Source organism: Myxocyprinus asiaticus, chromosome 43 (genome assembly GCF_019703515.2).
Source record: "Myxocyprinus asiaticus isolate MX2 ecotype Aquarium Trade chromosome 43, UBuf_Myxa_2, whole genome shotgun sequence".
Classification (NCBI taxonomy): Eukaryota; Metazoa; Chordata; class Actinopteri; order Cypriniformes; family Catostomidae; genus Myxocyprinus; species Myxocyprinus asiaticus.
In genome coordinates, this window is record NC_059386.1 from 23,912,502 (window position 1) to 23,924,891 (window position 12,390).

Consider the following 12,390-nt stretch of genomic DNA (forward strand, 5'->3'; position numbering starts at 1 on the left):
CCCCTAAAAAATATTCATATGGGGCTCTTTGGATAGAACATAATTTGGTTTCCAAGACAAATTGTGCAAATAAGTTGCTAGATGCTAGAATATGGCTTTTGGCAAACAAACCGCAACTGTTGATACACAATATTCATCTAATTTGAAAAATGAGGGTATGAAGGAAAAACATTGCATAACTTGACAATCTCTCGCCAACCCTTTGTTTAAAGGCTATTAATGTTCGACATGAACACAACAGAGTGAAGCCAGGGAACCATCACCTTTTATTTCCAAAATATGCTTGGAGGTGAAGGTAGACAATCACCTCCCCTGAACCAAACAAAAGGATGCTCTGTTTATTCCCTCAGTAGTCCTGGTGGACTTCTTTATCTTGGTACCCAGGAGCTCCCCTCTGGAGCATGCAATGAGAGGTGGTTATTTGCAAAAACAAATATGTGAATAAATAAGCATTTATACCGACCGCATTAACTTGACATGACATTTCTTGGCTGCGGTATATGTAGCACTGCAGCCAAATGTGAACGCATTGTAAGAATGCAGGGGTATTGAGAGGAGGGAAATGCACTAACGAGGTAAACTGGCTTGTTAAAGATGCAGCATGTCAACGCTGGTAAACTTTTTCCAAAATGCTTTGTGAAATTTTTAACCATAGGGTTAGGGTAAAATTATTAATAAATGACTTAAAGTGCCCTTTTAGATTCCAATTAGACAACAATGTAGAATCACAATATTTTTATTTCTGGGTTGGGTAGCTCTTTATGGAAGCCAGATCCCTATAGTGATGAGGGAAATAATGTGACTATTTCTTGTAATTGCAAGCTTTTATCTTGCAATTTCAACTTTATTTCTTGCAGATATAAAGTCACAATTACAAGAAATAAAGTTGAAGTTGTGAGAAATAAAGTAGAAATTGCCAGATATAAAATCGTAATTGCATGATATTAAAGGGATAGTTCACCCAAAAATGAAAATTCTCTCATCATTTACTCACCCTCATCAGAGCTGAGATATTCTTCTAAAAATCTTTGTTTGTGTTCTGCAGAAGAAAGAAACTCATACACATCTGGGATGGCATGAAAGTGAGTAAATGATGAGAGAATTTTCATTTTTGGGTGAACTATCCCTTAGTTAGGAAAAGAGAAATAAAGTTGTAGTTGCAAGAAATCAAGTCGGAATTGCCAGATATAAAGGAGCAATAAGTGATATTAAGTCGCAATTGCAAGAAATAAGGTCACAATTGTTATAAAGTCAAAATTGCGGATATAAAGTAATAATGTTGCAATTGCAAGATTTAATCTGCGAGACATAAAGTCAGTTTTCTTTTCTTTTCTTTATTTTTAATTCCATGCCAGGATCAAGGGACCATAGCATACTCATAGGATAAAAATGTAATTTTCGGTTTCTTATAAAATGGACAGTTTTTAAAAAGAGATTTTTTTAGACCTTTTTAATAAGTGTTTTGTCACAACCAGGAAAGAAAAGCGACGCTACATTTTGTTTGGTCGTTTGTTTTCTATTTCTGCAGCATCGCGCTGGTAGCCATGCCCACACTTAAGATTAATTGGACCACTCCTCATGTATATTAAACCTCAATCATAGACATGCCTAGAAGAGAGTGACTGAGGAAACTGAGAAACATCTGATATTACGTGACACACCCTTCATGTTTAACAAGGAAAACCATACAAAGTGTGGAAGTCTTAACAATGCATTCTTAGTTTTATGTTCTTTAGAGAACTTGTCCACACACTGTTCCAATTTGCTGTGATTTTGTTGCGTTGCACAGCTTTTCCACTTTCAGTGTGGACAGAAAATGTGCTTTGCACTGTGCCTGCTTAGGAACAACACTCTTTAGCCATAACCATATTCACAATATAGCACAGCCTCTTATACCTTATTGTTTAACAGATTCTTACACAGTATATTAGATAACAACCCCAAACTAGAAAAAAATATTCTTAACTTTATTACACAGAACACATACAACAGTCTTTTACTCATTTTCCAATAGTAAAAAAAAATAAAATAAAATAAAATACAGCTTCAGCTGTACATGCACATTGAGAGAGCTGCGTGTTGCAAATGTTTAGGTATAATACACTTTACAATCCGAACTAGTTAGAGACAGTCAGAAAAATAAATACAAACATACAATACATTTTTGCAAAGGATGGCAAAATACTTTTTGCCTAGAGATTTTGGGTGAAACACTGTTGCTATGATTAGATGTATTGTACCATGTATACTTGCAGCAGTTTTTTAAAATAACAATGGTCAGAGATGCAATCTTAAAGGTCAGCGAAAATCGAGAGTGCTTTCATTGGACGCTGGCTATTTTGTCCCCTTAGTTAAGACAACAATAAATTTAAATATAGCAATTAAAAAATAAAGGAAAACAATTACATTCTGAACTATTTATATACCTGTTTGTAACATGAATGGGTTTGCAATGCCACTTAAGATATATACAGTACACTACATTACTGCAAAATAATACATGGTTGGAGTGGCTGTGGTTTTGTATGTTCATTCCAGCAGTTAAAAATGATATCACTGTCAGTAGCATGTTCACCATCAAATTGTTAGTGTTTAAAAAGTTAATCAACGGTAGAAACCAAAATTATATATTCTAATGTACTTTTATCTGTAACGAAATAAAAAATAAAATAAATAATAATAATAATAATAATAATAATAATAATAATAATAATAATTGCTGGCTGTTTCCAAAACGCATCCTAAGTAGAAGTTTCCAGGGTCGATATTGAATCTGTTTGATTGCAGTTTATCTACAGTACATTTGTAGTATAATGTTTTTTTTTTTTTTTTTTTTTTTTTTTTGTAAAATACACGCAAGGCACAACACTAACAAGGAAAAGGTGTTTTGATCTCAACAATTACACTGTCCTCCTATTTAACAATCAAATAAAACCAGGATAAATGTTTGTATTTGCATATTTTTAAAGTCTTTTTTTGTTCACATACAGCATTTTTAACATGTACTGCCTGATCAAGAACAATGTTGTACCTAAAGCAAAGAGCTCATGAATGTCATGATTCGAATAAAATCCAATTAATTTTTCAACTCTGCGTTTACAAGATGCTCTAATATCCCAGAGAATGATATTGCAGGTGCACTTCCCGAAACATATTTCAACCCAAGAACCGGCGTTAGATTTGAATGAACTCTGTCATGCCTACGTAACCAACTCACTATTCAATCACAAAAAGATCCAGTCAGTCACATTATACTCATAGAGCAAGGCTCAAGCAATATATATCCTTCAAATTAAAGCAGAGGAATCTAACTTGAAAATAAACTGTAAGGTAATTTACAATGTATGGGCATATATTTATTTCTCAGCAACGTTACAGACCTTGGACTTGAATCATCACTCTTCAGCATGTTTATGTAGTCCCATTGACAGTGCTCACTGAAGCTGAATACAGACTACCCATGGACAAGGTCTCATTTTAGCAGTGTAATGTAAGTTGAGCTGTGGGTTGAGTGCATGTCTGTCTACCCGTCTGTCTGGATTTCCACGTGATATCATGCGAATCTTTAGGCATTCTTACGTAAAATATGGTTCTAGCAAATGTACATTTATTTGCGTTTCTTTAGACACTGAAACGTACAACATTGACGCTTTGACAGCATCTGAAACATAATCATTTAACATTTTAACACCTTTAGAAATTTACAAATGTTTACTTATACATACTGAATCCATGAATATTGAATTAATGTAATGACTCAGCTAATTTTATTGCATTTACATTAAATGAGATTAGCACTGATCTAATATCACATTATAATGGTTTCCTTCTGTTCTGTGTGATTTCTGCTATTCAGCTGGTTTCAAAGGGTTATATCAATTTAACCAAGACTAAACCTCAACATTTTTAAACGAATAACAAATCTGTAATTGTTTAAACACTCATTAAGCATTTATTTTTGTATATTTTTGTATATTTTTGTTTGCCATGGGACACAAAATGAGTTTTTAGAGTATGCTGCACCATAAACCAATCATAAAAGGAATCAATTTTATTTGTTTGCTATAATCCAAGTCTTCAGATAGCTCTGTGTGAGGAATTGACCCAAATTCAAGCCATTTATTCAACAATCTCCATCTGTCATAGCACCCATAACAGCCTTAACTGTCATTCCAGTATTGATTTCACAATTAAAAAAAATGCCACCTCAAGAAGCAGTACAACACCGGTTTTACAGCAGTGATGTCAAATGCTCAATGGCTTCTCACGATTTTCGAAATGCCATATTCTGTTATGTATTTGTTTGAATGAGATTTGACAGTGGCTTCGTGGAGTTGATCAGGAGAACATTTTCAGCCGTTAATAACTTAGATTCCACTCTCTACCTCACACAAAGCTTTTGTATGCCACCAGGTAGCACATCGAATGCAGCACATCATCGTTTGGACTACTCTTGTACTGAATTTTGTCAAATGTATTAAATGTATTTGCTTGTTATGTTTTTTTAGATTGTTAAGAAATGGTCAGTGTTAGGTTTAGAAGTAGGGTGGGATAAGTGGCTCTAAAACGTACTGTGACAAGAAAAAGTATGTAAACCCTTTGGAATTAGCTGGTTTTCTGCATTAATTGGTCATAAAATGCGATCTCATCTCCATCAGTCACAAGTATAAACAATACAAACACAATGTACTTAAGCTAATAACACACACACAATTATAATCTTTCATGTCTTCATTGAACACATCTCATTAACATTCACAGGGCTGTGGAAAAAGAAAGTGAACCCTTGGAATTTAATAACTGGTCGATCCTCCTTTGGCAGCAATAACCTCAATCAAGCATTTCCAGTAGCTGCGGATTAGACCTGCACAGCGTTCAGAAGGAATTGTAGATCATTCTTCCTTACAGACTGATTCAGCTCAGCAGTAATCTTAGGATGTCTGGAGTGAACGGCTCTCATGAGGTCATTCCACAGCATCTCTATTTGGTTAATGTCTGGGGTCTGACTTGGCCACTCCAAATGGTGGATTTTATTTTTTCGATGCCATTCTGTAGTGGATTTACTTCTATATTTAGTTTCATTGTCCTGCTGCATCACCCAGCTTCTACTGAGCTTCAGCTGGCACAGAGAAACCCTGATATTATCCTGTAGGATATCTTGATAAACTTAATTCATTTTTCCCTTGATGATGGCAAACAGTCCAGGACCCGAAGAAGCAAATCATCCACAAATCATGATGCTCCCTCCACCGTACTTCACCACTGGAATGATGTATTTATGTTGATATGCTGTGCCTTTACTGCACCATATGTAGTGCTGCGTGTCCTTCCCAAACAATTCAACCTTAGTTTCATCAGTCCTCAAAACATTTTCTCTGTAGCATTATGGAGTGTCAAGGTGGTCTTTGGGAAACTTCAGGCACGCAGCAATGATTTTGTTGGAAGCAGCAGCTTTCTTCATGGTGTCCTGCCATGGACACCATGCCTGTTTAATGTTTTCCATATAGTAGACTCATGAACAGAGATTTTAACCAGTTACAATGATTCCTTCAAGTCTTTAGCTGTCACTCTAGGGTTCTTTTTTACCTCATTGAGCATTCTGCAGTGTGCCCTTTGAGTCATCTTGCTGAATGGCCACTTCTAGAGTAACCACAGTCCTAAATCTTCTCCATTTATAGACAATTTGTATAACTGTGGACAGATGTGGAATATGTAAGCTCTGCGAGATAGCTTTGTAACCCTTCCCTGCTTTATGCAAATAAACAATTCTTGATCGTAGGTCTTCTGAGATCTATTTTTTTGTGAAGCATGATCCACGCCAGCAGATGCTTCTTATGAATAGCAAACTCAAAATGTTTGAGTGCTTTTTATAAGTCAAAGTAGCTCTAACCCACACCTCCAATCTCGTTTTAATTGGATGCCAGGTTTGCCAACTCCTGACTCTAATTAGGATTTGTTGATGTCATTAGCCTAGGGGTTCACAAACCTTTTCCAACATACACTGTGAATATTTGAATGATGTTTTAAATCTGTACAAGAACAATACAATAATTTGTGTGTTATTAGTTAGAACTGATTGAGTGTGTTCATTACTGTAACTTAGCTAAAGATCAAACCAGATTTTAAGACACATTTAAACATAAATGCAGCTAATTCCAAAGGTTTCACATACTTTTTCTTGCCACTGTATATACATTTGTATATTGTAACAAAGATGAATTTCACTACATTAAACTGCCTGTTATCTGGGTTAAGGGATCTAAATTATCTATATAAAAAAAAAAAAAAAAAAGTAAAAATGTACAAATATATGTTTATTTATTTGTACAAATATATAATAAATAATTTGTACAAATATATTTATAATGAATTTGTGGATTCAAATATATTTATAATGGATTCGTTAATATTTTAAGTTTCTAAAACTGTAAATACATTTTAGATGCTGTCAAAACGTCCATATTGTAAGTTTCAGCATCTATCCAAACATTCAAAAATGTACATTTAAATGTTATGTACAAATAGCTTTGTATAATAATGAGATCAGGCTGGTATTTCCTCGTAGGTTCCTCTAGCCATTTTAACCATTCAAAGTGCAATGTTACATCCAAACCACCATGGGTGATGGGTACTTTTGATGCTTACTGATAGTTCTAGATCACTGTACTATTTGTATGTGATTGTGTGTTTTTTTTTTTAATTATTATTATTATTATAACAAAACTAATTTAACATGACTGATGATTATCTTTTAGTGCAATGGACAGATGTGTAACTCTCAAAATACACTATTTTGGCAAGATTATGAATGATTATATTGTTTTGATTTTAACAGAAACATTAGCATTCAGAGGGTTAATAATAAATTGACATTTCTGGTAGGCATACAAATTAGCTCATAAGAGCATTGATAAGTTAGCTCTCAGAGAGTAACTGGTGCGAAAGTGTAGCTGTTAAATCAGCATGCCTATAAATGGTAAGCATTCACAGATATGGAAAATGGTCAATGAAATAGATGAAAACTGAGATTACAGTTTTCTTTCACCTGCTCAGACATGCAGAATTTGACATTTATATGACATTATATTAGTGTGGAAATTAGTGCTAAAGATCACGGATAAATTGATAGTTATCACCCACAGATAAACAAGGAAATGTGTCTATTATTGGGATCTTTTCTCAGAAGATATTAAATATATTCTGTGCTGTATTATTATTATTATTATTATTATTATATACCATTTGAGATAACACTTCTGACTTCTGTCAAATGTGCTTTAATATTAAGATTCAAGAATAAAAATCATACAATATTAAATGAAACTCAGCACCGAAAACCTGAGAAAGAACAGTTGAAACACTTCAATAGAATGTCACCCAAAATAAATGTAATCAAATGTATCTGAAAAGGGATTTTCCACAAAGTATCCTCCACAACCTAGCATGCAGAATCAACTCCCGTTCAGCGCAACAAAAAAAAAATTGCGTATTTGCGTTGTTACCTGATTTACGTATGGGGGCGCTCACAGTGAACATTTGATAGTTAAACATGCGCTAGATGGACTTCTTTGACCGCTGCGCTTTGTCTCGTACATGAGCGAAACTTTAGTGTCAAGTTAAAAGAACTTCAACTTTTAAAAATGCGTCTCGAGACACCTGCATTTTGTTCCATTAGTTACTCTGTGTCTAGCTTTTTTAACACAAGAACATGTTAGGTCTGAATGGCCTCTAATTCCTTTAATGAATCGCGTGCTAAAACAATGCAGATAACTTCATTTCGTGTCTTCTGGTGTGAGTACGCTGTGCGCATTTTGCTGCCGCTTCACGCCGGAGCTATTTGTACTTTGTTTTGTTTTGCCCTGATGATGTTGTTGTTTATATGTGCATTTCTCTCTGTTCTACTTATTCATAAAATGGACATTCATTTAATCCTAACGGACATTTGCCTGTTTTCGTGGTTCCCGCTGGTGCATGGGGGTTGGTTGCTCCGTTCCACCGGCCTGGTGGCATCTCACCCAGCCTATATGACTTCACCTGTCTGCCTACCTGGAGGTGTTCTTGGCGTGGTTGCTATGGATGGCTGAATATCTGATGGAGAGATTTCATGGTGTGGTGGCTGTCGTCTTTGTGTGTGTTCCCATTTCCCTGGAATTTGCACTCGCCTTGGTTCTGTGCCATGCGAGATGCGGGCCAACATGGGTTGCTTGGTGCCCCAAAGCCAAGCGGAACTACCTTGGACATGTCATTTTTCCCCTACTGCTTATTCTATCTGTACTGTTGTGTCAGATACATGCAGATTAACAGAATACTTTCACTCTAGACTATATGATTGACTCCAACTCTGGACTAGAGTTGTTCGGTTTTGTTTTGATGTATATGTTTATTGTTTGTGAAGCGCTTTGAGCATTGGAAAAGCGCTATATAAATTAAACTTATTATTATTATTATTATTATTATTATTATTATTATTATTATTATTATTGTGCAAATAAATGACGCTATCAGCCGGCACAATTCAAGTCTTTTGGGCATCTACAGTAAAAACATCTCTACAAGGACCTTATAATACTGTATATTAGACCAGGTAAGGAGCCTATCCTACTGCTTGGGACTATGTCAGCTTAGTACACATGCAGGTTATCTTTGTGGTTCCTCTGTCATGTGAATAACATTGGCAGCATTGGTAGATGAACGCTGAAGGATGCACTATGTTTTCAGGAACTGTGTGCTATATTACTGTATTTTGAACGCATAGATCTTATTCATGTGTGTATGAACAGTATTTGCACATGTCTGTACAGGTACAGTAAATCAAATATCACGCTTTTTTAAAACAGTTTTTTCTTTTTTGCTGTTTGTCATTTTTTTATCGATTATAAAAAGAAAAAAAAGAAAAAAGAAAACCATGTTATTTTACAAGGAAACAGGACACACCAGTAACCTCAAGTCACACAGTTCAATACTAAGCAAAAAAACCATCCAGTTATTCACGATTACATGAATTTTTGCTTGTCTTTTCACATACAAAAGGTTGGAGAGACACATATAGTGGTTCTATTATTATTTCTACCCAGCTAAAAAAACTCACTCCATCCACAGTCCAGTTCACTGTTTCAAAACACGGTTAAATCCCAAAGCATCTTATTACAGATCCATAAACCCACACTGACTCTTTCCTTTAGAAATAAAATATAAGGCAAAATAATTAAAATGTAATACTGATAATAATAACCAATAAAGTATTTCTCCCTCTGTGTGTGAGACTGTGAGTCTGTGTTTTTAAGGAGAAACGGACGCAATGTTTAGCATCAAAACTTGCTCAGGAACGAGAGCGTAAGAATGAGATTTAGAAGCAAGAACGAGCTGGTTGGTGATAAGGCTGCATTGTTCACATCATGTATCGCTCCGGGGCCTGTAGGAAGAGAGAGTGACTCAATACAGGGTGCAACCCTACACCTTAAAGTTTCATCCAAACATGAACATTTTCATCATTTAAAGTACTCACCCTTATGCTGTTCCAAACCCATATGACTTTCTTTTTTCCATGGAACACATAAGAAGTTTAGCAGAATGTTCAGTTCCCTATCTGTCACTCACTCGACGTTGGTGTCGATGTAGTGACACTAGGGGTCACTCTTGGGAGCCCGAGACACCTCTGGTCTTTGATAAAAGGCCAATGAAAATTGGCGAGTGGTATTTGCATGCCACTCCCCCGAACATACGGGTATAAAAGGAGCTGGTATGCAACCACTCATTCAGATTTTCTCTTCGGAGCCGAACGGTCATGCTCATTGAGCTGAATACTACTGTTCATTCACCTGCTGGATCTGACGGCGCATTTCAGCGGCTTCTCCCTCCTCTGCACTGGTGCACTGCAGAGAATGCCCCTGGGCGCTTCGGCAGAAAAACTAGAGAGTATATTTTCTGAAAGAGCATTTTTCCCCTCTAAAAGAGTATATATTTCTCTAAAAGAGCGCACACACAGAACGTCTTTTTAAAGACGCGTCTTTTTAAAGATGCTTTTCCGATTGTGTGTTATTCCTGGTTGTGCTCGTTATCTCTCGCCTTCTAACGGTCACGATCACTGTCTTTCGTGTCTGGGCACTGCTCACGCGGAGACAGCGTTCGTGGATGGTCACATTCTCATTGCGAGAATATGTCCATGGCAACGTTGCGGTCGCGGCTCGCCTTCGTAAGGAAGCGAGCCACCCCAGAGGCTCCCGCTTCGGTCCTTTTACCCACGGGTTTGAGGCCAGCGCGGCTAGCACTGGGGGCGATTTGGGGACCCCAATGGGACCGCCTCCGCCGGGTATCCCCCGCGGAACTCCCATCCCCCAGCACGCTCGTCTGCCCCGATCGGGCTTCCGGGTGAGTCCGCCGGCTCGTCTCACGGCGAGTTCGACCTCTTATTCGGAGCCCGCGAAAGTGATGAGCTCTCGAGCGCAGCATCGGAGAGCGGGCTCGTCCAGTCGGAAGCCTCGGCTGGGCTCCTCCCTTCGGGGTCGATCGCCCAGTCACAGGCTGACGCGGAGATGACGACATGCTTTCCCGGACAGCCGCGAGCGTCGGTTAGAGTGGATTTCACCGCTCTTCCCTGAACCCTCGCGGCTCTGTGATTGGTTCCTGGGCTCGCGGCGCCGCTCAAAGCCACGCCCCGCCCCGTTCCTTTCTTCCCGGAAGTGCATGAAGAGCTGACAAGATCGCGGGAGGCACCTTTTACTGCCCGGTCCCGATCTTTTCAGCTTCCCCGCTCTCACTACCCTCGATGGTGGGGCGGCCAAGGGTTATTCGGCAATCCCCCGGTGGATAAAGGCGCTCTGCGGGCATAGGTGCACCGCGAGCGCCTTTATCCACCGGCGTGGGTGCCCAAAGCCCCGTCCAAGGCCTGTAGGTTTACGTCGTCTCTGACGGTCGAAGCCTACGGCGCTGCTGGACAAGCCGCCTCCGCCCTGCACGCCATGGCTCTCCTGCAAGTCTGCCAAGGCGCTAAAGGAACTGCACGAGGGTAGTTCCGCCCCGGGATTGATGCAGGAACTGCGCTCGACAACCGACCTCGCTCTCCGAGCGACGGAGGTCACGGCACGGTCTCCCGGGCGGACGATGGCCACACTAGTGGTCCAGGAGCGCCACCTTTGGCTCAACCTGGTCAAGATGGGTGAGGCCAACAGGACACGATCCCTTGCTGCCCCCATTTTCCAGGCGGGCCTATTCGGCGACACTGTCGAGGACTTTGCCCAGCAGTTCTCGATGGTAGAGCAGTAGATGGGTGCTAGCCGGCTTGTCCTGCCCCGGCGTGGCTCAAGATCCCCCCATCTACTCATCGCCGAGGGCGTCCCCCTGCGGTGACTGCACCGGCTCCGCCGCAGCCCGCCCCTCCGGCCCGGCCCCGGCGTGGAGCCCACCGCAGGAAGCCGACGCCACCCGTCTCACAGCCGGCACCGAAGAACCCACGGAGGTCTTCGAAGCGCCCCTGAGACGGGCGACCCAGGGACAACGAAACCCGCTGCTCTGGAGCTGGTAAGCAGATCTTCTTTTTGTTACCTTTTGCATTTAATTGCGCTGCATGCCCAAGTGGCTGCAGTACTTAAGAGCTCCGCAAGAGTGGTTTCCTTGTTCCCTGGGTCACATATTCGGTGTGTACGGCTGGCATCACGACCACCGTCCACCACTCCATTTGGCAGGTTGGCGCTCCAGCGGCGGCCTCCCGCCCTGAGCGCCCAGCTGTGGCACAAATCTGCCCCCGATGTGACAGTCTCCACGGGTCATGAGGATAGGCCTCTTCCTCCCCCGTCCCAGGCTGTTCCGGGGGTGGTCACAAGGAGCCAGGTAAGTGCTTCGATGTCCTCTGACTCAGCACGGCCACGATGGGGTGTGGCACCTCAGGCTCCGCCCCGCCGCGAGGCCCCACCCGCCGGTACATCCGATGACGTTGTCCCTTTGGTCCCCCTTGCGCGGAACTCGGGTGCATGGCTTGCGCTTTCCAGTCCGTCGCGAGGGCTGGTCCGGACCGTCCGACTCGGCTGCACGATTCACTTCGCTGGGCATCCGCCCAGGTCCAGCGGTGTCCACTTCACCTTGGTGGAAGATGGAAACGCTGCTACCTTGCGCGGAGATCGCTACCCTCCTACGGAAGGACGCGATAGAACCTGTCCCTCCAGCCGAGATGAAGAGGGGGTTTTACAGCCCCTACTTCATTGTACCGAAAAAAGGCGGTGGGTTGCGGCCAATCTTGGACCTGCGAGTACTGAACCGGGCCTTACACAGACTCCCGTTCAAGATGCTGACGCAAAGACGCATTCTAGCGAGCGTCCGGCATCAAGATTGGTTCGCGGCGGTAGACCCGAAGGATGCGTACTTTCACGTCTCGATCCTTCCTCGACACAGACCCTT

The 12,390-nt window shown here is 40.8% G+C and overlaps 1 protein-coding gene across 2 annotated transcripts in view; it reads right to left on the reverse strand.

Annotated features, from left to right (window-relative positions):
- Positions 1-1,946: 1,946 nt before the first annotated feature.
- LOC127433309 (opioid-binding protein/cell adhesion molecule-like) overlaps positions 1,947-12,390 on the reverse strand; it is a 238,759-nt gene continuing 228,315 nt past the window's right edge. For both annotated transcript variants that reach the window (XM_051685093.1, XM_051685092.1), the window contains one exon: positions 1,947-9,412. In XM_051685093.1, the coding sequence (XP_051541053.1) occupies positions 9,309-9,412 (104 nt within the window). In that variant the 3' untranslated portion in view covers positions 1,947-9,308. The remainder of the gene's footprint in view (positions 9,413-12,390) is intronic.